General features: G+C 47.5%; 1 protein-coding gene and 1 long non-coding RNA gene across 2 annotated transcripts; one reads left to right on the forward strand and one right to left on the reverse strand.

Annotated features, from left to right (window-relative positions):
- On the reverse strand, positions 1–19,179 carry Strip1 (striatin interacting protein 1). The gene is made up of 21 exons (NM_153563.2): positions 18,970–19,179; positions 15,625–15,694; positions 14,857–14,931; positions 14,414–14,548; positions 14,205–14,325; positions 13,150–13,218; positions 12,094–12,200; positions 11,856–11,983; positions 9,341–9,523; positions 8,796–9,013; positions 7,678–7,743; positions 7,509–7,572; positions 6,380–6,451; positions 5,785–5,859; positions 5,527–5,624; positions 4,281–4,407; positions 3,977–4,077; positions 3,230–3,296; positions 2,784–2,888; positions 2,064–2,268; positions 1–935 (listed from the first exon to the last, which is right to left on the reverse strand). Exons 1-21 carry the CDS (start codon positions 19,147–19,149, stop codon positions 688–690), a joined length of 2,514 nt encoding a protein of 837 aa, NP_705791.2. The 5' UTR covers positions 19,150–19,179; the 3' UTR covers positions 1–687.
- On the forward strand, positions 19,070–22,239 carry Gm10961. The gene is made up of 3 exons (XR_375960.3): positions 19,070–19,471; positions 20,396–20,659; positions 21,575–22,239. It is a non-coding gene; the product is annotated as a predicted gene 10961 (long non-coding RNA).
- Positions 22,240–25,314: the final 3,075 nt, after the last annotated feature.

Here is a 25,314-nt window from a genome sequence, read left to right on the forward strand (position 1 = left end):
GACAGTTTTGCTTTCTTTTAATGTAAACAGAATACACAAACACAATAAAAACCCCACCATGACACCAGAGATCACACAGAGTTTTGTATATTTACAGGTCATGGCAACCGAGAGGAAACCGGCACCTCTGGCTTCAGGAAGCCTCACTCCACCTTTGACCACATCCAAAACCAGGGTGCAGAGGCTGTGTGTCCATCACTTCTGGACAGAACTCAGCAGGATGCTGGGATGGCACGAGATAGTCCCAGAGCACAGCCAAGGTGCTGACTCTGTTCTTGGCCCTCAAGCGGACCCTCCTTCCTGACCAGCTGACATTGCCAAAGCTGCCCAGGAGTCTGTGGGACCTCACGATACAGCTGCTGTCGAGAAGGGATGCCAGGCCCGGCTCAGCTTTCCCCAGCCTAGGGCTAACTGTGAAATGAGTTTCAATCGATCATATCCAAGAGAGGAGGGTAGAAGCTGGGCAAGTGGAGGGAGAGTAGATCCCAGCTTGGAGATGACAGCTCCTGAGTAGGATGCTGGGAATCAACCAGAGGCTAACCTGGGTTCACTCACAGGCCCAGGGCAGGCTGTGGAGGACTCAATGGAGCTGTGCTGCCACCTGGAGGGGAACAGGAGCACTGCAGCAATGGTGAGGACAGTCCCTCAGGTATGAGACAGACAGATCATGGTCTTTTCCAGCCCTCTTCACTGCAGCAGCTCTTCCCAGGAAATGGGCTTAGAGAAGACCTCCCTCTCTAGCCATAGGTCATAGTTCATCTGGAAGTCCTCAGGAAGATCTACCCGCTGGCCCAATACGCTCTGCAGGCAATTGTCCACTGGCAAGAAGTCAGGGTTGCTGTGGGTCCGGTCATAGCGCCGGGCATTGAAGCGTTCAATGTTGGCACGGAGAGCACACTCCTCTGCCTGGAAGTCCCATGGCCGGGCATCAAGATCTGGGGCAAAGCAGAAAACTCGGTTAGGAGTCAGCCCTATAGCAGCTCCCCTTGAGTAGGAGCGTGATTTTAACCAGAAGATCATCTCCAAAGCCCATCCTCAGGAGAGGATAGTCAAATATAAGGAGAAAATCCTTAACTCTGAGAAAGAGACTTGTTCCCCCAAAACATGTCGACAGACAGGAGAGTCCTGGAAAACTCGTTTTTAAAGCACAGTCTCCCCTTGGTTCTAGATGACAGAGATAACTCCGAGACTCCATCATCTGCTCCTCCTCTCACCTCCATGACAAAATGTCATGCACCACCTTGAGCCCAGATGCCAGGCATAGTCACAGAGTGATGTGACTGCGACAGTGTAACACAGCAACACCAGGTAAACAACAGTTAGACTGGGAGGATGTAGATATCCAACAGTCTACAGAGGCCCAGGAACAGGAGGCAACATGGCTAGCGCTCAGGGACCAAGTGTAGTTTCCCTCTGTACCTGTACAGTCTATTCTCAGGCACAGAGGGCACACTGGAGAGCATGGGCATCTGTGGCTGCTGGGATCTGCAGAGCTCCTGAGAGCAATCCTCAGCTGGTACTGAGGTTTCATACTCTGTCCTGGAGTCTTGGGTGTGACAGAAGCTGGGTACCAGCACACAACGGGCTTGAAAAGAAAGCTGCAAACTCTGGGATCAGGCAAGTGAATGATTGCCCCTCCTGTCTTAATGTTTAACTTCATTCCTATGGGAACTAGAAAGCTAACAGGAATCTTACTCAGGGGCAACAGCATAGGATGGGTGTGTTGAAAAGATTACAGGAGCCAAATCTGAGGCCAACAGTGGGGAGAAACTAGAGGCAGAGCCGGTGAGGATCTATAGATTTAGGTAGCTGCAGTAGGGATAAAGAGGGGATGGAATCTTATGGCAATTTCTGGAAAAGACAGGATTTAGAGTGGAGGGACAGAGAAACAGATGAACACAGATACTGAGTAGCTTCCCAAAGTCTTGCCCAGAGCCACTAAAACTAGATCCCGGCCCTGCTCAGTGCCTAAGGGCAGAGAAAACTAAGGTACCACAGGCAAGGAGTCAAGTCATCCCTTGTCCTACCCTCTCCCACTCTTGCGGCGTCATATGTGGCCTCACCATTGCCGTACGCCCAGTCATCGTTCAGCCGGTGCCGCACCTTCTGGTAGATGGCAGACATCGTCTTCATGTTGCTCTTGCGCCACTGTCGCCCCAAATACTTGGTCTGCACCTTGAGCAACTTCAGCACGTAGAGCTGCATCATGGCCTGCTTCACCTTAAGGGCCCGCTTCAGGATGGGTGCCGACTTGAACACCACCAGCATCTGGGCGGCCATGGTGGCGGCCATGGTGAGAAAGCAGTAAGTGTGAGTGCCACTACATGGTCACTTAGCACTTCTGGGGTAGCAGACAGGACCACAAGCCATGCAGTTTCTCTTGAACTCACTGGTTCACTGGCACCTGAAGTGTTAGGCACTAAGACAAGCAGAGCTATAGCAAACCACTAAGGTTGCAACCCTAATTATGGCTCACTCTGTAATCTAATCTCTGAGAACTCATGGACCTTCCTTGTTCCAAAGCATTGCAGGGCTAAGGTGGCTCCTGACTCCTGCCCATCACTTCCCACCCAGGATCAGAAAGATCAGAAAGTGTCTGTGGTTGAGGGTTTGTTTCAGGGCATGCCTGAGAGTCTCTTCCAGCTTCTGGTTGTACTCATCAGAGAACCAGAAGTCTGCAGACCTGAACGAGGACGATGCTGCCTGGGAAGCCCCACCCTGAGGACCACGTCCCAGGTGAGGCGGGCACGGCATGGCCCAGGCTGGCTGCAGCACCAACTCACCATGGTTCTCGAGTGTTTCCACTTGGTTAGCTTGTTCAAGATCCGAAGCAGATTGATGCAAGAAAAGAGATTCCTCCAGCAAAACTGGTTGTTGTCACCAGCTTCCTGCAGGGAAAAGCCAGAGACAAACACAACTATCACGACTGCAGGCTGCTCAGCAGCAGTGTCCAAAGGCCTTGACTGATTTCAATGATTCTGTCACAGAATGCCCCGGACTTCAGTGGGAAGATGTAGGCAGCTTGAGTGGGCAAATCCTAGGTGAGCAGCCCTGACTAACCACACAGCCAATCCCCAATCGTTCTGCTCCGCAGCGTCCTCTCCCTGACTCTATGGCCATTTCTGGTACTTTAAAAGCCAAAGGTGACCTCTTCTGGAAGACACCTCTTTGTGTTGGGGGAGGGAATGCTCATACCAAAGGGGTAGGCAGGGAGATCTGGGCCACTCACCAGACTCTCTGCAGTTAGCTCTGGAAGTTCGTTCACCACGCAGTGAGGGTAATCCAAGACGGAAATGCTACAGAATGCAAAAAGACCAGGTGCTCACTGTGAGCAAAGGCTGGGTCTGCCAGAGCAGACGTGATGAGCTGAAGAAGAAGGAGCAATGTACCTCGCTTGCTCTAACCTGGTTTCCCTGACTATAAGATGAAGAAATACCTGCTATAAGATGGTATGTACAGTTGCTCTGTGACTCAAAAAGCTTGTAATGTAATTACTAACTGTGAGGGGTGGAGACACTATTGCAGCTTTTCCCTTCACATGAATCTGGGAGGTAGGACTAGAGACAAATGATTTATGCCAAGCCCTCTTAGAGGCCACAGCTAACTGGATTCCCTTGTGATGTCTCACACTGACAAGCAGGTGCTACCGGGTACAGTGGGTACAAGGAGGCTGTGAAGAGTCCACGAGAATCATCAGAGAAGGCTTTACAGTACACAAAGCCAAGCTCTGTACAGAGACCTGGAAGCAGAAAGGGAGGAAGGATAGAAGTGGCAATTACAGAGCCTAGGGTGAGAGCCTCCTGGTCACTAGCGTAGCTAATCCCATAACTGACACTCTGTCATTCATTATGTCTTTTTTGAGGCCTGGTAGATAGATGTTTAAAGAAAAAGTCTGTTCAATAGTCTCAGTGGAGAGGCAGCTGGAAGTCTTGCCACCTGTCTACACCACCCTTTCTTGGTCTCTGGTCCTTATCACCTGTTCTTGGCAGTGATGTAGGACATGATGTTTTGATTGAAGAACTTCAGGATCAAAGGGATGCAGTTGGCAAATACCAGGTGCTGGGCCATGTATTCAAACTGAAACCAACAGAAGAAAAATAAGCACAGCCCTGGTTCTCTTTTGTCTAGAGATAAAAAGCCTTGGCTGGAGGCCCTCGTGTTAGAATGCTGTGCAGAGGTCAAGTGGGCTCGGAAGTGAAGCCCTACTCTCTGGGCTAGGGGAGCTGCACTGCCAGAGGCCCCGCCCAGCGCACAGGAAGGAAGGCAGATCCTGCAGGTACCTGGTAGATGTGGTTCAACTTAAAGTGCTTGAGCAGCAGCAGCAGCACGGCAGAAATGGCCTTAACGATGACCTCTTTGTGGCGGTTCACATCCACCCCCAACTTCATGCTCTGCAGTACTGTGGTGCTAGGAACACAAGCGCCTGGGTGAGTTACCAGCACACAGTACCTCCTTCCCAGGTGTCCACAGAGGAGATGGGCTTCAGAACCCTCTGGCAAAGGCCTACGATCCACAGACACCTCGGAGGCCAGCCTTAGGGTTCTATCTCCCAAGTGATCCAGCGGGAACAGCTTCTTTCATCTCGCCAATACACACTCAGTCCCTTTCTCTGCTTCTCCTCCAAAACTGAACTTCTTTTCTTTTCCAAACTCTCCCTAAGCTTTGGCCACTCTATTAACCTGAGTTCCCCAAAGTATATTCTGTGGAACACCAGTATGTGGGGAAATTCCACTCTACAGTGGCGGGGTGGGGGTGCTGAAGTTAGATTTAGGAAGCACTGAATTATACCTGTTTCTTAATTCAGGACTTCTCACTGCAAATCTTCAGAAGAAACACAGTATTTCTGGGATTATCAAGATGGCCTAATGTTCTGTGAACCTCCCTCTGGTATGAGCCAATCCCTGCCTCTCCCTCACTTGGATACCACCACTATGACCACCAGACCTGGAGATCAGCTCAGAACAAGGCAGCCCTGGCAAGCAACAGATCAGGTGTGGGCCTGAGTCTGTCCTCAATGCAGAATATGACCTCAGGCTGTTCTCTTCCACGAAAAGACCTTTCAGCCAGAGAGGAAGAACAACAGCTAAGAGTTTCACTTTCTCCTCTGAGACATTTGCCAGGGGTCTACCTGCCAGTTGACTGGCCAGTGGGAGAAACTCCACAAAGGCACAGGCTCGGTGGTGGCAAGCAAACTGACCAGGAGCTAACCATCCTATGCAAGGTGTGCCAACCACACAGCTCTAGAATAAGGGCTCTGAGAGAGTCTACTGCCCATCTATTTACAAAGAAAAACCAGCATACCTAATTCACTTAGAAATTCACTCAGTGACAATCTGTGTTGGCATCAGGCCTAGCCATCTCCCTTACTAGTGAAACTTATCCAATTGATTCCTTTGTCTGAATCAGAAATACCCTAAACTTCACCTGCAGCAAAGCTGGGTCAAGGAAGGCAACTCACCTGAAAACTCCTGGCCCCACCCTTCCACCCTTGCTTCAACCTGTTCCACTCATGGCCCTGACACTCACGGCATCTCCTCGGGCAGAACATCTGCCAGGATGTTGATGGAGTCTGTTTTGGCTTTCGATGTGGGAGCTGCTGCCAGTAGGATCTTCAGAAGGGCAATCTGGGAAAAATAGACCACTCAGGTGAGCATCAGAACCTAGGACCACAACGATGCCCTGAGAAGTGGGACTCCTGAGGGTCCTCAGGTGGCAGGAGCCTTGCAGGCTGAAGGAAGGAGAGCAGCCCGTGCTCCTTCGCGGTCTCAGACACAGAGAACTCACCATATACTGAGGCAGGCTGGGGAGCAAGCCTTGATAGAGGGTTTCTGCAGGAACTTGTTCAACTTCCTCTTCTCCCTTTAACACAAAAGTCACACAACCCATGCTCAGGCTACAGTCCCCTGAGGCAGTTTACTAGCTGGCTGGAATAGAATCTCTAAGTATCAAAGTGAAGGGTGATGTTGGTGATACTGACAGGAGGCTCTGAAACATATGACATCCCAAGAATGTCACCCGGAATCATTTAACTAATTCTTCATGAGGTACCACAGTCATGCATGCTAGCAAACACTTGTAACCCAGCACCGGTAAGGTTGGGAAAGGTGTTTGAGGCCATCTGGGCTACAGATAGATGATATCTCAAATTAATAAGTAGATAAGAGAGAGAGACGGCCTTAGTCTAGCGCTGGTCTTCTTTTACAGGTAGGAAACAAAGCACAGAGAGATTGAGTTTTATGTTCAAGGTGCCATTCACAGACTGAAAGGAAGACATGGATGGCAATCTATTCAAGGAGAGGCCGACTCCTGGAGCAGCCTTGTGGCCAGGCCCGGCTCAGAGACTGAGAGCAGTTGGGGACTTTGTGGTCTCTTAACTCACCCCTGAGAGAGGAGAGCGAAGGTATTCCTCCTCCATCTGTGCCTGGACCTCTGCGATTGATGTATACTTGTGCTGGAGAGAGAGGCAGGAAAGAAGGTGCTGAGGAAAGACACCCCTCTTCTCTGGCCAGACTCCCCCCTCACCTGGCAAAGACCCAAGAGTTTATTTTGGCCTTCTGAGAGAGGGCTAAGTCACAACAAAGATTCCTAACTTAAACCTGCAATCTACTTCTGACAAAAAAGCCTGTGTGAAAAGCGCCCATAGAGGTTAGCAAAAAAGCAAAATAAAGTGGAAAGGGCTTTCAGAAGCAAAAACGACAGGAGGGGGCCTGGAGAGATGGCTCAGTGGTTAAGAGCACTGACTGCTCTTCCAGAGGTCCTGAGTTCAAATCCCAGCAACCACATGGTGGCTCACAACCATCCATAATAAGATCTGATGCTCTCCTCTGGTGTGTCTAAAGACAGCTACAGTATACTTACATATAATAATAAATAAAATCTTTTTTAAAAAATGACAGGAGAAAGATATCAGAGGCAAAACTAACTGTATTCTTAAAAGCCTAGTGCAGAGACCACCTGGTACTACCAATTTCAAAACTGGACTTTAAAATGTTACAGTTTAGACACACTGGAAAGCCTCCTGACCCCTGGGGTCGTCTCTCCGCTAATCCTCACACCCACAGCTCCCTCAGCTCCCTCTCAGCAGTGAGCACAAGAGGAAAACAGGATGGTCTGGGACTCCACCTGCCTGCCTGCTGAGAGCCTGGGTCCTGTCTGCCCTCCACTCCAGCTCTCTGGGCCTGGGAAACTGAGCTTGCTTGGTTTATAGAGTATGCTAGAGCACACCCACTATGGTGCTCTTAAGCCTTGCTCTCCAGCCATGCTATAACCAGCAAAGCTGACAGCACCATATCCATCCGCCAGTGCCTCTCAATTGCCTTATACCTCGTGGGCTCCCTGAACTCTAAAGCCTGGGACACACATATCTGTAACCGAAGTCAGACGTAGGAAGAGATGCTTCCCAGGCTCTTGCTGGCAGACAATAGCCCTGAAAGGCTTCTCCCTTGGCCCAGGCTCACTTTATTCTCCTGGGACCAAACAAAGCCAAACGTTCCCTTAGTGCCACTTACTTGTTTCAATGTCTTGATGCTTTCGTGGATTGGCCTTGGCAGCCCCACCACTGTGTTGGTGTCACTGGAGAATAAAGAAGGCCTTATGCTGAGCCCAGAGAGCCACTCACCGGTCCGCTGCCCCAAGGCCAGGCAAGGGCACTTCAAAGAGGCCTCAGGTCACACTCACCTTCCTAGAGTGTAGCCTATGAACTTGCTGCGGCTGGATTCAAGGAACATCTCAATGTCTTTCTCTCTACCAAGCAAGAAAGAGGGGCAGATTTTATCAAGTACTGCTTCAAGGTGTGCCAGTCACAGGCCTGTGTTCAAACAGACAAAGCATCTCCAGGTGTTTACAAGACAGGAAAAGGTCTCTTACAGTAAGTGGGAAAACCTGAATTTTGACTACTTTGTTTTTTTACATAATTTTGTTAGGTTCATACAATTAAAGTATGTTTATATTTCTATAATACATATGGCCAGTTGACTCAAAATTAGGGACATATATAAAACTTAAAGCACAACTTATTTAAACAATAGTAGTATTTAACACTTATTTAAACAATAGTAGTATTTAAACACCATGAAGTGTAAGAGACATAAGCTACTAACTTTAAACAGGTCATTTTCTTGTCTCAACAGAAACATTCTTCTCACACAACATAGAAAGCTCAGGACATACCCTCTTTTATATCAGTTCATATACACATCTCTTTATTAAGTTGCTGCCTACCAAATATACTTCTTTTTTGATGGTTTTATTTTCAAAACAAGGTTTCTCTGTGTAGCCCTGGTTGTCCTGGACTTGCTTTGTAGACCAACTGGCCTGGAACTCACAGACATCATCCACCTGCCTCTGCCTCTGCCTCTCTAGTGCTAGGATTAAAGGCGTGTGCCACTATGCCCAGCTACAATATACCATTTTAACAGTTCCTGCTACCTTCCCATCTATTAACTCCCCCAAGCATACTGTTTAATACATTGGGTTTTTAAAAAATTCTCCATCTATCATTTTTAAATAAAAGGCCACATACAGCTCCAAGATGAATGGGGATAGGTTTGCCTAAATACTCATTTTTTTCTCCTTGCCTTTGTTCACTATCAAGTTGGACCAGTTCAAATTACTGACACAGGAACCACACAAGGGTTATCTATCCTGTGTGACATCAGCAAGGCCGTCCTCACAGATGTGCCCAGGACAGCACATGGTAACTTAAGGTCATCTTAGCCTTGCAGAGGACTCCAGGCCAACACTGACCTAGGATATGAAGGCTCTCACTTCAAGAATATTCTAGAACTGAGACTCACCTAACTTTGGGAGCCCAAGGGAGCCCTTTTGGGCAGGTGAGTCTGTCAGTCTGAGGGTGCTGTAGTGGGGGAGGCATCACCTCGTCTCGCTCCAGGGGAAAAGCCTCCCCCTCCAGGCTGCTGTCGTCATCATTCTCCTCTTCCTCCTCCCGAGAGTCGTCAGCCTTATAGGGATCCCGCTCGTTGAAGGCATCTAGATTGTCCTGCTTTATCAGAGCCTGAAAGCACAGAGAAGAGCTGAGAAAAGCAGCCAACCAATGAGATGGTGACGAGGAACAGAGTTCAAATGGAACAGACCCATCTCAGATGGGGACCTGACAACAGCAGGGAATACGGAGGATTTAGGACTAGAATGAAGAGAACCTCAGAAGCTGCCCTGATGTTAAGTATCCGCTATACACTGGGGCTGAGGCTGGGGACAGTGTCCCTGCTGTGGAGGCACGCCTCCTGATCAGCTTGATCGGAGCTGGCTTCTCATAACCTGCTGGCCCAGGAATCATGTGCCCCGACCCCACTCCCTGAGTGTGTACTCTGAGATGCCTCACCTTGTGCTCCCGTCGGCCCCGCTTCTGCTGCTGCTCAATCAGGTCTGAGGCAGAGGCTGGTGGGGAGGCAGCCCTCATGTTCCGGATGACCTTGATGCTGTCCTCAGGCAGAGGGGGAAGGCCCAGGAGAGTGCGCTTCTCAGCCTTCATGCTCTGCAGCTCCTCAAAGCCGCCCAGCGTGCACTGCGTAAAATGGGGTGCAGAACTTAGGTCGCCATGTCCTTTTTGGTATCATTATTCTAAAAAGCATGCATGACATCACGAGAACCCAAGCCTTTATAGAGACCCATACAGCCACTTGGATAAAAACTAAAGTCTTTAAGGAGAGTCCCGAGTTCTCTATAAGGGACAAGAGCAAAAGGATGAAGGAAAGAATGAAATACTGGCTGATGGGAGCTGGCGCATGATACACAGCTCTGGATGTGACATAGTCTCTAATTTTAAAAAGAAGCAAGTTAAGCATGGGGTGGTGGCACAGACTGGTAATCCCAGCAGGAGGATCACCATAATTTTAAGTCCGGCCTAGCATATATAGCAAGTTCTAGGCAAGCCAAGGCTATAGAGAGACCATGTTTTAAACCAACCACCAACCAACCAAACAAACAAACAAACAAAGTAGAGCCAGTTCTTTCAAACGTCAGCAGACTAGTGCCTCAAAACTACACGTCAATCTTCCAATAAGACTAAAACTTACTGTGTGTAGCTCAAATGAAATAATATAGCAAAGTAAAATAGAAAGCGGTCTAACGTCCTCACTAGGAGCCCAGGCCCTAGGCTGGAGTCCTTGGCCACTCAGTGCCTCCACTCGAGTAACTCGGCTGTCCTCTCTGCCGGAGTGAGGCTTCCTGAGGAACCAGTAGGTCTGGTCAAGATAAAGCCTGCACACCCTATGAGGCTCTAACTGGGTGCTGAGCACAGCGCTCCTCCTGGAGACAGGGCTCCAGGCTTGCCCGGGGCCTGGTTTCTGACAATGTCCCCATCCTAAGTATGATGGCCAGACACCCAGCAACCATTCTCTCCCCAGGCAGAAACAGAGTCCATTTCACAACACATCCTCAGGAAACAGACCACCTAGGCTCACTCTTGCTTCCTTTAAAAGTCATCTTCTTAGGGTTGGAGAAAGAGCTCCAATGTTCAAGGCTAGGATCACAACTCAAGTAGCAAAAGTCATCTGCCTAGTGGAGTTTTGTTGCCCCAAACCACTATACAAATACAAGTTTAGGAGTGGTCTCCAAAGAGGCATCTTATCTGAGGGTGAAGCTGTTGCACGATTGAGAAAACAGCTTTAACAAAAGCCAGGGAGCCAATCTAGTATCTTGAAGGCCCGCCTCCAACCCCCAGCCTTTTTTGAGACAAGGTCTTATTGCCATGTAGCCTTTGCTGGCCTCAGACTCACTGAGCTTAGTAGCAGATACTGACAAGGCTGAGGCAGGAATACCTCAAGTTTAAGGTCAGACCTTCTGTCAAAAAAAAAGGTAAATGACTGAGACAATGGCTCAATGGGTAAGAGCACTTGTTTCGAAAAGATGAGGGTATGCGTTTGAATTCCCAGTGTTCATGCAAAAAGCCAGATAAGCCGCATGTAAGATTGTAACCCCAACAGAGCTGGGTAGAAACAGTGAGACTTCTAGGAGTGCTTGCCGGATGCCAGCCTAGGATCAGGTTCCAATAGAGACCCTGTGGTAATGGAATACAACCAAGAATGACAGAGCAGGGCTCTCGTGTCTCCTCTGAAGTGTGTACAGCTACACAAGTGTAGGCACAGACTACACGTGTACCAAATACATACCCACATGCACAGGAAATATGCAAATAAATAAAATGTAAAAAGAGCGCCAGTGGGTGAGCTGGAGAGATGGCTCAGTGGTTAAGAACATTGGCTGCTCTTCCAGAGGACCTGGGTTCAATTCCCAGCAACAGCAGCTCACAACCGTCTGTAACTCCAGTTCCAGGGGATCTGGCATCTTCACACAGAAAACACCAGTGCACATAAAATTAAAATAAATAAATTTAAAAAAAGAAGAAGAAGAAGCACTCCAGCACCGTAGCTCAGTGAAATCTGTTTGCCTAGCATGCACGACAAGGTCCTAGGTTCAGTCTGTAATACCACTAAACAAATACTTTTAAACCCAAGTAGCTACATAGTCACATAATTCAGTATTCAAATAGAAATATAGATACTCGTCATTATCCACTGGAGACTGGCTCTGGGAATTTCCCCTCACCCCCTCCCACAGGTAGCTATCACATCCCTCAGTGGATGGAATGGAACTTGTGGTTACCTATGCACAACCTTCTGCAAGCATGAGATCATCCCTAGACTATTTCTAATACCTAATGGTACATAAATTATTGGTACACTGGTTAGAGAATAACAACAAGGTCCGTACAGTCAATACAGATGCAAACTTCATTCTATGACCTGAATTTGGATGCATATAGAGGCCAACTGTACAAAGATGTCTCCTTCCTGCCCAGTGTCCTAGCATACGAGTGCCCCCAAGAAGGTGCTCACCAATACAGTCTTCCAGAGCAGCAAGAGAACTTTCTTCATGGGGAAGTGGGGGGCATGGCCACTGCAAAATTTGGTCACCATCCCAAATAGCATGATGGCAAATGGCTCGTTGTTGTACAGAGGGGAACCTGGAAGTGACTCAAAGATATCAGGACCCCAGGCAGCAACAGAACCCACCCAAAGCCCTCTAGTTTCAGTTCCCAAGCAAGGCCTTAAGAGAGGATGGCCAGGGTCCTACCTAGCTCAGCTCTGAAGGTCTGTCGCATGGTTCTCCACTCGGCCTTGTCCCCATCACAATCCTGGTGAACAGTCTCCACAATCAGGTACATGATGTTGAGCAGGACCCTGAGCACAAGAACCAGCTCATAAGAGAGTAAGACAGGGGGCCGGGGCGCGCTCCGCCACGAGTGGCAGTGCATACTTGTAATACCAGTCCTTAGAAAGCTGAGGCAGGAGGGTCTCAAGATTCAGTAAGCTCTAGGCTAGCCTAAATCTCAAACCAACAAAAATGTGAGGGAGGAGCCCTTGGACTTTCTCCCTTCCTGGCTAAGATGTAAACATCCATGCATGTGGTAGGGGATGGCTGTAATAGGAGAAATGGCCCCTGAGACCCTGGAGAGCAGAGGGGTGTCTGAATCTGTCTTCCCAGACTATAACTCATTCTGTATCCCCAGAGTTTACTCAAACCTGACAAATATGAACCAGAATGGCCTAAAGATTCCACTGCCCTAAGCCCCCTGGAAAGGAAAACAACACTACTCAGAGTAAGCTACTGAGGTCAAAGCAGGCCTGGCAGGATTACAGGAAGGAGGGCAGAGCCGACCCGGTGGAGTGGAAAACAGGAGGTGAAATGCAGAGACCCTGACTACAGGGAGGAGAACCACAGTTCCAATGCCAAAACCTGATTTTAACCCTAAGACACGGAAAGATGGCCCTGTGGTTTAGCAGCTGCTGTCCCTGTGCAGCCATGAAGCACTGTCAGGATAACCAATGTAGGTGGGGATCACACTGTGCCCAGTGGATGGTGGGAGCCCAAGAGCAAGCCCCTGGGCTTTCTCCACAAATAAGGTACTCTACAGCCAGCTTCTTAGCAGATCTATTAAGAGGCTCGATCCCAGATTTCATTTGGATTTTCCAGGCTGCCCCCGTCCCCTAAGATCTCATCAAGGCCTACTAATGACTCCCAGCGAGCCTATCACTTGAGCCGACTAATGAGTGCAAAAGCAATGCACACACAGCTAAGAAATGCTCAGCCTGACCCTGAGCTCACTCTCTGGCTTGCAGCTCATCTCACCTCAGGTCGGTGCTGTCAGCCAGGGAGATGGCAGGCTTCCTCACTGCACTGCTGCATGCGGCACTGTTACTGCAGGAGAGATCTGAATCAGCTTGACAGGGCGAGGGAGGCCAGCGATGCCCTGGGCAGTACTACCCATCAGGCAACACGGTGCTGTGTGCATCTGGGCTCTACACGAGACCTTAGGACACCACTGTGGTTAAGAACTCAAGCCCTGAACCAGACTATCAAGTCTCACAGTGTGAGTTCTGGCTCTAACATTTACAAGTTATGTGGGCAAAGTAAAGCCAACTTCCCTCTGTCTAGCTGCCTCATCTACAAAATCAGGGTGATAACAGCACTTGCGCCACCAACGTGAATCATGATACGTAATGACCCAAGAACATTACTGAACACTGCCTGAAGACGCAGTACTCAGTGAGTGTTTTCACCTTCTACTGAATTTATTTTGTTTTAATTTTGTTGTTTGCTTTTGGATATGGTCTCACTAAGTAGCTCTGGCTACCCTGAAACTCACTATGTAAATCAGGCTGGCCTCTGACTTGTAGCCATCTTCCTTATTTATGATGGCTGTTATCCTTAAACGAGCAGTAGCTGACCTGCCCATAGGACAAAGGACCAGAGGCGGCAAGCTTTGTTGTACCTACATGTCACATTTGGGTTTGGTGTCATGCTGAAGGGAATATCAAAGAGTTCAAGATGAGAAGTTTCTTTTGGGTGTGTTTTGGGCAGAACAGGATCTGCTCAGGTACCAACGGTCCAGCATTACAGAGTGTGTGGAGCCAGCACAAGAACCCCTCATTACATCCTAGCAGCATGGGAACCTCACACCCTTCTCTACAACTTTATTTTCTCATCTTTGTCTTTATTATATTATTTTCCAAGAAATCATTAAGTAGGTTCTCCACTGTTCAACCCTGTATATTCCCAACAGCCTGGAACAGCTCCTTCACCTTAAATGGCCTATTTACCTGTCTCAAATGCTAGTTCTAGAAGCTCGGGCTCACTTCCCACTGCTCCCTTCCCTATGGAAGCCCCTCAGTAGAAGTGCTCACTCTATTTCCATGTTCAGAAGCTCCACCAAGGCATTGAACGTGCCCACCTCCAGGAGCAGAAATATGTTGTAGCGCATCCAGAACTGCACTTCTGCCTCTGAGCTGCACTCTCCAAAGGTACCTGTAAACACAGGGCAGAGCTTGCCGAGCCCCTCCATACATAACCAGGCACTATCACTGGCAGAGGTGCCGGGTCATACTCACAGTACCTTGGGCAACATAGAGAATGGCTCGGGCCACCTTGAGTCTCTTCTCTCGGGCAGTGACCTCCAAGCCATCCAGAAGCCTCATGGCGTGGGTCCGGTGCTGGTTGGTATCCAGCTCAGTCCACTTCTTGTCTGACACTGCAGGGCAAGAGACACTTATAATTGAGCCCACACCATTCCTCACAATGGAATGGACTGTGTTAACCTTTCAAATCAGGACAGTCACAGGACCAGAAGGACAAGTTACTCTTTCATAGGGATAAGGTCACACTACTGTTGCCATCAGAGTGCCCAGAAGGCCCACTCTCCATGTCAAGTCTGGCCTTAAACAAGCAGCACAACAACTGTTCATACTCCTGCATGGCCTACATCAATTAGACAATGAAGAGAAGTCCTGTGCTGTCCTGATGGGATAGGGAACCGAGAAGTGAGGGAAATGGTCTTACCATGGATCCGGAAGTCCTCCTCAAAGCATTTTCGATTCATCAGGAATTCTGGTCCTTCTGTGTAGCTGTAAAGCTCTGTCAAAGAGCAAAGTTGTCTCCTATCCACATCAGATCTCCCATGCAGCAGAGAAATTCAGGCTTTCCTTCCCAGCCCCAACTCCATTCCTGTCTGATTCACAGTGACTCTGACTACTCTCTCTAATCACTGAGTGAGGAAGGCCTCAGTGTTCTGATGTGCTCGAAGAGATCACAGGGGCCACTGCACTGTCAGTGGATCATAGATCCAGGCATTTCTAGTAAGATGTGCATCAAACTGCGCTGTATCAGAGGTGGCCATCACCCTGAATCTATGCCTTTAGTGTCACGTCCCGAGGAATGCTTGTGAAGACTGGAGGAGAAGCAGCTCCTGCTGACCTCACACTCCCCATCAACAGCAGTAGCAGCAACAGATGTGCCAAGATGCAAGCACAGTGGCTAGCATTCCCGTGACTCACTCATGTGTGAGAGATCACTGTTCATTTGGTATGTCAATGAGTACCACCATTGACATTACATGGGACTGGGCGCTAACCAATTCAGTTGACTTCAAACCTGAGTCTTCGTGGAAATAAAAGGCAATCCCAAATGTCCACATACGTGGTCCAACTTAAACAGCTAATTTATGTTTCAAATATCATTAATAGGAATAAGTAGGAAAACAGCCAGTCTTAATCTTCTTAGGAACCCAGTTAAAACTCCCATCAAAGAACACAAAGGCCTGTTCTTTACCTGCAAGCTCTGCAGCCCACTTGTCTGTGTCGGCATACTCAAACTCCAGGTCTGGAGATTCGGAATAGCCCTGGTGAATGAAAAGATCGTCACATAAAGATCCTCCTGAGACTTTACGGGTAAACACGTCTCAGAGACTGCACTGCGTGACGTCAATGCCTCTACTTTTTCTTGATGTTTTATCACAATATTTTGTCTCCTGAACTAATGGAAGTCCCCTTTACGCCCTGTCCAGCACCCTGTATTTCACCTTCAAAGCACCCACTCTGTACTACAATTATTCACTGAATTTTTCTTTTTTCATCTTCCTCTCCGTAAGACAGCAAGTTCCTCAAAACAGAAACTCTGTTTTACTGACCATTGCTCTCCGTGACATACCTGTTCAATAATAAACACAAAACTTCTATCTACGTTGTGCAGTAACTGACCACTCCATATAGTACTGAATATCTGGGAGTCTCACTTCTTTCTGAGCTGTGGACTATATACAGCTAAGGATAAAATGAGCACTGAAACCCTCAGCCACCCTGCCCCATCTCAATTTTCAGTGAGAACTGAGAGAGAAAGCAGAAATGGAACAGATTGGCCTGCCTCCCACACACAGGAGAGAGTGCAATGAGAATCTGTTAGGGATAGGTGATTCCTGAGAACACGCCATCTTGGAAGCCTTGTACTGGGAAGAGAGAAGCATCAAGATCAAAAGGCTAAGCCCAGCCCTGACTAATGTACTTGCAAGACCAGAGGGTACAGTTCAGCACAGAGCACCTTCCTAGTAGGTGCTAGATCCTGGGCTTAATTCTCAGCATGCAGCTGGGTGGGTGAGTGAGATGGAGAGTGGGGTCAGGGAAAACCTTCTAACTGATAATGACCCCTGACATGACATAATATGCCCACAAGCCATAACTCTATTCCTTATTAATGGGCACTAATGGACACTTCCATACACTACTGAGCTTCTAGGCTAGAGACAGAGTTTAGTGGTAAAATGATTACCTACCATGTGTAGAGTCCTGGGTTCAAGTCCCAGTCCCATTAAAACACAACTAAAATCAACATTTGTATACATTACTGAGGTTGAGTTTCATTTACCCAATGGGAATGACAAAACTCTGCTTCAAACTTAGCTTAAGACCTTTTTTTTTTTTTTGACAGTTTCATTCCCATTATATAATATATTGTGGTCTTATTCACCCCCAAATCCATTACCATTTCTTAGCCCCCCCCCCCCAGTGTATTTTTATAGAGACAAGGTTTTACTATGCAGCCCAGGCTGGCCTTGAACTCTGATTCTCCTTGCTCAGCTTCCGGAGTGTTGTGACTGGAAGCATGCTCGACTGCCTTGGCTAGTTTTGAGGACTAATAAAGTTTACCTGGCACATACTGAGCCTCCTTGTGCTCTAGGCACTGATCAGATCCCCAAACTACTGACTTCAGCTGTCACCAGAAGGGTGTGCAGCATCAGCACCTCCAACACAAGGACACAGATCGATGTGATGGGCCTTCCAGATGTTGAATCCAGTGAAATTAAAGGTAGGAAGAGAAATAAAAACATGTAATAGAGGCTGAGGACATACCTCAGCAGTATAGTGTTTGCCTACCTTGCACAAGGCCCTGAATCTGATTCTCAGCACCACATAATAACACGAATAAGGGGTGGTGCACACCTTTAATCCTAGCACTCAAGAGGCAGATGAATCTCTGTTGAGTTTGAGGCCAGCCCCATCTGCAGAGCAGAGTTCTAGGACAGCTAAAGCTACACAGAGAAACCCTGTCTCAAAAACAAAAACAAAACAAAAAACAAAGAAGCAAACAAACAACAAATAAAATAAAATGCACAAAAGGGTATTTATCTGACTATTTTGTGGCTTTTCAGGAAAATTTAAAACTACTTTACCTGCTGAGCTATCCCGCCATCCCTAAAGCACTTATTTTAAATGTATTATGTGTTTATCTGTGTGTGTATACATGTGCCCATGGAGGACAAAAGGACAGTACTGGATCCCTAGGAGCTAGTGTGCTAATAGGCAGTTGTGAGCGGCCCAACTTGGGTGCTGGGATCCTCTGAGAGAACAGCAAGTTCTCTTAACCACTGAACCATCTCTCCAGTCCACTCAAACATTTAAAAAGAGAAATTTGAAGGTGTAGTTCAATTCTCAGGGTTCTCTTCAGAAAACCTGGACAAGTCTGGTCATTAAAGGTCTTACAAACTTAACTTCCATACTCCTTCGTACTTAAGAGATCACTGAGAAGTAGCCACTGATCACCCATCATTCCACAACAAAAGGCTCCTAAAAGGTCCATCTTTTTCAAAAAAGCCACTCTAAACTCATCCTCTCAACTCTGGGCTTGTTCCTTTGTGACATAAGTTATCAGAATTTGAGCCTGCGACAACAACAAAATGTTTGGAGGGAACTGATTTCTTAGGCTTAAAGACACTATCTTTAGTATCTGGTACTAGCTGAAGCATCAAATTTGAATTTGAGGAATTCCCTCTCGGTAAGTGCCTGGCTGTTCATCACACTGGAAGTTGTCTCAGGTGGAGGAGATTGCGTAGTAAGCGCTCTGGGAATGAATGTGCTGATGAGGAAGCCCTGAAATGCTGCGACGAGACGGGTGTGTGTTCATTCATGAATTCTGCAAACGGAAGCAGTGGGAGGAATTTTAACTTGGGGCGAGGTGAATAGCTCCAGACAGCGCGGGCAAAGGGAATCGCAGCTCACTAGCAAGGAGGAGAATCCGGCGCCCTTTGTGTACTTCTGATCCCTTCACAGCTCAGCAACTGGGCTCACTGGGCATGCAAAAATACTTGGCAATGTCTGGCCGCGGTTTGATCCAGCGCTGACTAAAATTCGGAGGGAAGCCACAATGTGCTCTCTCTGCTACTCACACAACCTGGGGCCGGCCAAGCAGCACTAGAGAGAGAAGCCCTGTTCTAAGCGCCCGCTAAACTCTCCTGGGTCCCTTCGCTGCCAACTGGCGTGGCCCACCACCCTGCTAAGATCAGAGGCCGGAAAGGATGAGGGGCTAACCAGCCAGCAGACCACCGATTTTGCACCCCAGGAGGGCTGTGCCTCAGGCCACGCCCCCGGGGGCGACCGGCCATCCCCGGCTCGGGGACCTTCTTCCCCCGGCCGCAGCAGAGTTGGTGACAGGGCTCCGGGCTTTCCTCCCCGGGGCTGTGGCGGCTGCCAGCCTAGCTAACTGCACGGTTCCCGGTAAAGTGACAGCTCCCAGGGTCCCTGTCAAGCCGTCGGGAAGCCCGGCTGGGCCCGGATGCCGCCCCGGTCTCCCGGGACCCCCTCTGTCACCCGCCCGGTGCCAGCCTCGCCCCCCTGCAGCTCTGACCTCCGAGTCTTTGCGCTGGTTGCGGTTGAACTCGCGGGCTTTGCCCCCCGGCAGGAGGCCTCCGGCGGCCCTCGGCGCCCCAGGAGGAGGCTGCGCGGTGGCAGGCGGCGGAGGAGGTGGCGGCTGCGGCTGCTTGTTGTTCACAATCAGAGGGCCGGGACCGGCGGCTGCCGGCTCCATCTTGGCTGCTCCACACCCCCGGCTCAATTCGCGGACGGCCTCCCGTCAGGCAACTCTCGCGTGATTTCCTCCAGGAAATTTCCCCAATCGCCATATTCAGTGTGGCTGCGTGTGTCGAAAGCCGCAACTGCCAATCACCTCCCAAGGTCTTTCCTGGCTTTGTCATTTAGTTTCCCCTCCCTCCTTCCCGTGGAACTAAGCCGGAGACGTGCGGCTGGGCTCGCAGGAATCCCTTTAGATGTCTTTTTTATCCATGAGACTTAACACTTTAATTCGTTGTCTATCATCGCTTTGCCTGTCTTTAGAGCCCTCCCTGTTCAAGGTGAGGCAGGATGAAAGGGGAAATTAGGGAGACATCATTAAAGAAAGCAATTCCTGACTCATGGGTCTAGTTGACACGTTTTCCTAGCAAAGAATTTCTGTACAATTAACAACTGGTTGTGGCTTTTCTCTAACCTTCCAGCTGAAAAACCTCCAAGTCAGTAGGACTCTGTAAGAAACACCTTGTGCAACCCTGGGGACTCCTGGTTTTACTTATCAGATTATAACTCCATCCAAGACACCTCTGGAGCCACGTTAATAATCTCACTTATCAAAACAGGGGAAAAAGCCGGGCGTTGGTGGCGCACGCCTTTAATCCCAGCACTTGGGAGTCAGAGGCAGGCAGATTTCTGAGTTCGAGGCCAGCCTGGTTTACAAAGTGAGTTCCGGGACAGCCAGGACTATACAGAGAAACCCTGTCTTGAACTTGAAGTGAAGAGAGACAGAGAGAGAGAGAGACAGAGAAAGAGAGAGAGAGAGAGAGAGAGAGAGAGAGAGAGAGAGAGAGAGAGAGAGAGAGAGAGACTCTTGGGGGCTAAGGATAACAGTATGAAGTTGTATCTGTCCTCAAGCCACTGACAAATACTTTTAAGGATATAATAATGAACAAAAATAGGATTCTAGTCTTCGTGGAGTTTACATTCACATGGGGGAGATAAACAAATGAATAAATAAAACTGAAATTGAAAATATAACAGAGAAATCATGGGGAAATGAGGGTGTGTTTAATAATCCCTTAGAAGTGGCTCTTGCTTTTCTGCCTTCATTTTGTAGCTGTCTCGTTTACTCTGAATTACCTGCTCACATCTGTATTGACTCAAAGAGCAATCATCCAAAAATGGTGGCCTCTCACCTCATTCTCCGTCACGTCTGAGTGCCAAACACATAGGAGTAACCAAGATGGTTTTAATGTTACTTTTTACAGTGTCCTCCTCCAGAAACCTCCCTCCCCAAGAAGCAGGTACAAGACTCTTGGTCACTGGCCTCAACCCTCTAGACATCAGGAGTGGCAAAGCCTCACAGAACACAGCATCCCCGGATGACGAACAGCTCTTTCTATCATGGCCTGTGCACCCTGGAGGAGAAAGAATCAACTCCTGAGAACCAGCTTGTCCCTTAAGTAAAAAGGACTTCTACCATCTCATAGAACCAACACTGAGAGGATGATAACCAGACCACACTTGCCCAGGTCTGCTGGAATTTTCCTATCTCCCGCCCTCAATCTCAATTCTAATTCTATTTAAATCTAAAGTAAGTTTCCCCAAAGACAGATTTGGGATCAGTAAACACCTTATGTGTTTCTCTTTACAATGTTCACATCGATGAAATCTTTGTGTGTTGTTGTTCTCCTTTTCCTCCCCTTCTTCCTTCTTCCTCCTCCTCCTTCTTTCTTCTCCTCCTCCTCCCCCCACCTCTATCTCCTTCTTCATTTGTGTCTTTGTTGGGTATATTGAAGACTAGTGATGAAGCCTGAATTAGTGGAGATGCAAAAGCCAACATTTTGGCCCTAAACACATGGGTTACAGATACAGGGGTGTAGTTTGATGGAATAACTTTGTGTATGTTACTGGAATTGAAATTAAACCCTGGGCCTTATACACCAGTCTCCCCCCTCCCCCCTTTTCTCTCTTTCTTCCTTTCTTCTTTCTTTCTTTCTTTCTTTCTTTCTTTCTTTCTTTCTTTCTTTCTTTCTTTCTTTCTGTGTGTGAGAGAGACAGGGTTTCACTGTAGCCGTGGCTGTCCTGGAACTCACTCTGTAGACCAGGCTGGCCTCGAACTCAGAAATCTGCCTGCCTCTGCCTCCCGAGTGCTGGGATTAAAGGCATGTGCTACCACTCCCAGGTCACGCTCACACCCTCCGCGCCCCCCCACCCCACCCCATTTCTAAAGATAATCAGGTAAGACTAAATGTGGCCTGACTGTTTACAGAAGTGTAGCAAGAGTGGTTGCCTGTCCATGGGCTCACTTTAAGTATTTGTTGGAATTCTTCATATGAAATGTGAGGCTAGGGGGGTGTGTGTGTGTGTACGTGTGTGTACGTGTGTGTGTGTGTGTGTGTGTGTGTGCTCGCACGCGCGTCTCTGTTAACTGAGCAATCTCTCAGGTCACAGAAAGAATTTTGAAAGCGCCTCGAGGATGGGAAGACAAGCCATCATGGAGGATAGACTGTGAACTGGCTGAACTCTTCTGCCTTAGGGGATCTTCCAAACAGTCGTGAGCTTTAGGAGTGCCAGAAAGTGATGTTGGTCACTTACCTGGAAGGCAGGGCACATTTGAAAGCAAGCATCAGGCCAGTTACTCAATCCTAGCTCCTTAAATCTGCAGGAAAAGGTTGTCATCATGATAGGAATGAGACCAAGTTCTACTTTTGTATCAATGTATTTTTATAATAAAGCTTATTGTAAAGCAAGTCTCCTAAGTGCGTTTCAGTTTAGCTTGATCTCACTTTTCTCTCTCTACAACTCTATATCATCTTAGGTATGATCTGTTTGTTTTCAAATTATGTCCTTCAGCCTCTCCTTTCAGTAGGAAACAGCCTGCAGTGTGAACCACCAACCCAGCTTAGGAAATTATTTATAAGTAGACATATTGTACAACAATCAAAGCTGAAATTATTGTTTATGTACTTTTGTCTAGTTATTCACTTGTTTGTAACAATTGTAGTTGGTTTACCAATAAAAATCTCAAGATATCAAACACTTAAAAATCGTCTTATAAACTCCATGACTGAGCCTAAATGGAGTCACAGTCGTATGTCTGCATTATATTTAATACTGACAACTCTGAAATGATTTTTTTTCCTATTTTACTGGAATTTTGCTTGGTTTTGTTTTGATTTTGAGATAAAGCCATGATTGGTAGCTCAGGCTGACTTGGAACTCACTGTGTGCTCATTTGAACTTGTGATTCTCCTGTCTTAGCCTCCTTAGAGCTTGAGTCAAGTATGTGCTACCATACCCAACTGCAAAAATTTCTCCCCTAATTCGACAAAATCTTAAGGTTTTGGGTCAGTTCTCGTTTCCTGAGAGTTTTAGGAATACTTAATCACATAAGAGCTTATTTGTTTTAAGCTAATTCAGTAGAGCTCTTTTACAAGGTTTTTAAGGAGATAGGATAGCACACACAAAAATCTATAAACATATTGATAGATACAAACAGAAATCACAGAGATCTTACTCAAAAACTCAGCCTTTAAGAAGGAGTAATTGTGCCAAACTCACAGATTACAGAATAGTGAGATCAAAGCCATGGTCCTGACAGGGGGAATAAGTTAAGGTTATCCACAAATAAGAGAGAGTTTCTTATGAGCTCTATGGGGGGGGGGACTTGGAAGATTTAAAAATGTCTGTTTTGGAAGGCCCCTCTCTTTTTCAACCCCTCTACCTGAATCCTAAATTCTTCAGGATATACCTCAGGTCCTAGAGATGATGAGGTAGATTTACATCTTAAAACACAGAAGAAGTAAGCTGTTTTTCTTATGCTCTGTGAATGTGTGTGTGTTTGTGTGTGGTATGTGTATGTCCGTGTGTGTGTGTGTGTTGTTAGTTTTTATGCTCCTTGTGGTTGTTTTTCAGTGGAGACTAAACACCAGACCTCATTCGTGCTCAGCAAGCACTTGACAACTGAGATACATCCCAAGACCCTTGTTTGCTTTCTAAATTTGTGTTTTATTTTGTTCACTTGCTTTTGCTGATTTTGTTTATTCACTTTTAGCTTTGAAGTTTTATTCTTAGGGTAAAAATAAAAGGAGTTTTAAGCTGCATTTGTCAGTTTTGTGGAAGCCTTAGACTTCATTTAGGTGAATGACTGGGATGAAGTATGGCTGTGTGGACCTTTCCAAAGCACAGCTGAACAGATAAAAGAATCAGTCTATTTGTAACTCGTCTCTCGGGGACTCCTGTGTCTTTCAAAAGCAGAGGGACCTAAAGCTCAAATGACTGGACTGGGAAAGGGAAGAGTCTGGCACGACACAGACCCGCTCAACAAGAAGGGACCTAAGAGGTCATCCAACGATGGAAGTTCCTGTGGAGCTGAAGGATAAATGGAGAGAACAGAGAGGCCTCACACAGAGCCTGTGAGGACTTCCTGCCCCAGGAGTCAGGGAGCACTCTCCACTCAGGGAAGAGGCCCAGAAAGCCCTCTCTGCTCGCCGGTGCCTCTTGAAAGGAGCCTGGCACTCTGCAGCCCTCAGGATCCTAAGAACTCATGGTAGCTCCTTCCCAGCCCCCACGATATGCTCAAAGTTGCTAAGTCCTTGGCTGTCACTCTTCTTACTGCTGCGACAAATTACCTAACAAAGATCACATGAAGGAAGGGAGGAAGGAAAAAAGGAAGGGAGGAGGGAGGGAGGGGGAGAGGGAGGAAGGGTCTGTTTTGTCTCACAGTTGAAGAGTAGAGTCTATGGTGACAGAAATTTGGTGACAGGAGTGTGTGAGCTTGTCACATTGCATCCACAGTCAAGTACTACTGCTGGTACTTAGCTGGCTCCCCCACCCCCGCCTCTGTCACCTCAGTCTTCAGGATGGCACTGCCCAACTTAAGGAAGGTCTTCCCATGTCAGTTAGTTCTCTCTGGAGATGCCTTGACAGACATGCTCAGGGGATTGCCTCCCGCCTGATCCTAGGTTCAGTCAAGTAGATTAACCAATGCACCAATTAGTCATCAAGAATGAAGCCAAAATCTTCAATGATTCAAGGCTGGGGTCCTGGGATTGAATGATAGATCAGATCTTGTCTAAGGTACAGCACCATAATTGTCAAAAATTTTTCCATACTAATTAAAGATGGCAAGCAATGGAGGTGGTGAAGGCTATGATCAAAATACATTGCATACATTTGCGAAATTACTACAGAAGTTTTTAAAAGATGGCAAGCAACTGTTCCAACTTATACATCTACAACACAGCACTTGCATCTAAGGACCAGGGATCATTGTATAAAGACGGGGCCTATAAGAGCCAGAAGAACGGTTTGCTGTGAGATTGTGTCTTCTAGATATGGCAGAGGCTACACCCATGGAGCCCCACCAACATGGCTGCCTAAATGTGAACTGAATGAGGATGACAGCAATAGACCCTCTAACGTGGAAAGGGAAAGTTCATGAGGCATGAACCCTAGACAAAGAACTACAGGCAATAAAGGGATGCTGAGAGTGGGGCAACGGTTTTCCATAGGGAAAAGCTCACCAGTTGCTTATTCAATACCAAATGGTCGGCTTTGAAAACATGTACATACAAGTATGTATGTATATTATACATTATATGAACTGTGTAGATTGTATTTATATACTTAGGCATATATAGCTACACACATACACATCCTTAGCAACAATTAAAGAAAAAGAGGCTGTACATTTGAAAGAGGAGTTCAGGTTTAGAGGGAGGAAAAGGAAGAGGGAAATGATGTAATTGTAGCATGATCTCAAAAAGTTTTAAAAGTGATTTTTAAAATTTGAAAAGATGGTAAGACAGGTTGTATTCGAGGTAGGGGGTCATGGCAATAATTGTAGGAGTCACTGTGGTCGTGGCTTGCAGAGGGACATCAGGAGATTGGACTTAACTCTGAGTCGCTAAAAGAAAAGGGGATTTATAATGAAGACTCATTGTGGAGATCAATGGGGACATTAAGCATTGGGATTCCTGGAAGATCCGATTGGTAAGATTATCCAGGGTGTGCAGATCCTGACAGAGGCAGCAGGTGCTAATAGATTGCGGTGATTAGACACCTGCAGTTAGCAGGTGGCAATCCATTCTGGGTCATTCTCTGTCAGTTTGACAAAATAATAGCAAGAGCTAGCTGTCTGAGACTGCAGACCTCAACTGAGAAAATGCCTCCATTAGATTGG

The sequence above is a fragment of the Mus musculus genome, chromosome 3 (assembly GCF_000001635.26).
Source record: "Mus musculus strain C57BL/6J chromosome 3, GRCm38.p6 C57BL/6J".
Lineage (NCBI taxonomy): Eukaryota > Metazoa > Chordata > Mammalia > Rodentia > Muridae > Mus > Mus musculus.

Coding starts and splice junctions, on each gene's coding strand:
- Strip1 (NM_153563.2), bottom strand. CDS start 19,149: ATGGAGCCGGCAGCCGCCGGTCCCGGCCCTCTGATTGTGAACAACAAG. Junction 4,078..4,280: donor AGTTGAACCACATCTACCAG/GTACCTGCAGGA, acceptor TGTTGGTTTCAG/TTTGAATACATGGCCCAGCA. Junction 2,889..3,229: donor AGCTAACTGCAGAGAGTCTG/GTGAGTGGCCCA, acceptor TTTTCCCTGCAG/GAAGCTGGTGACAACAACCA.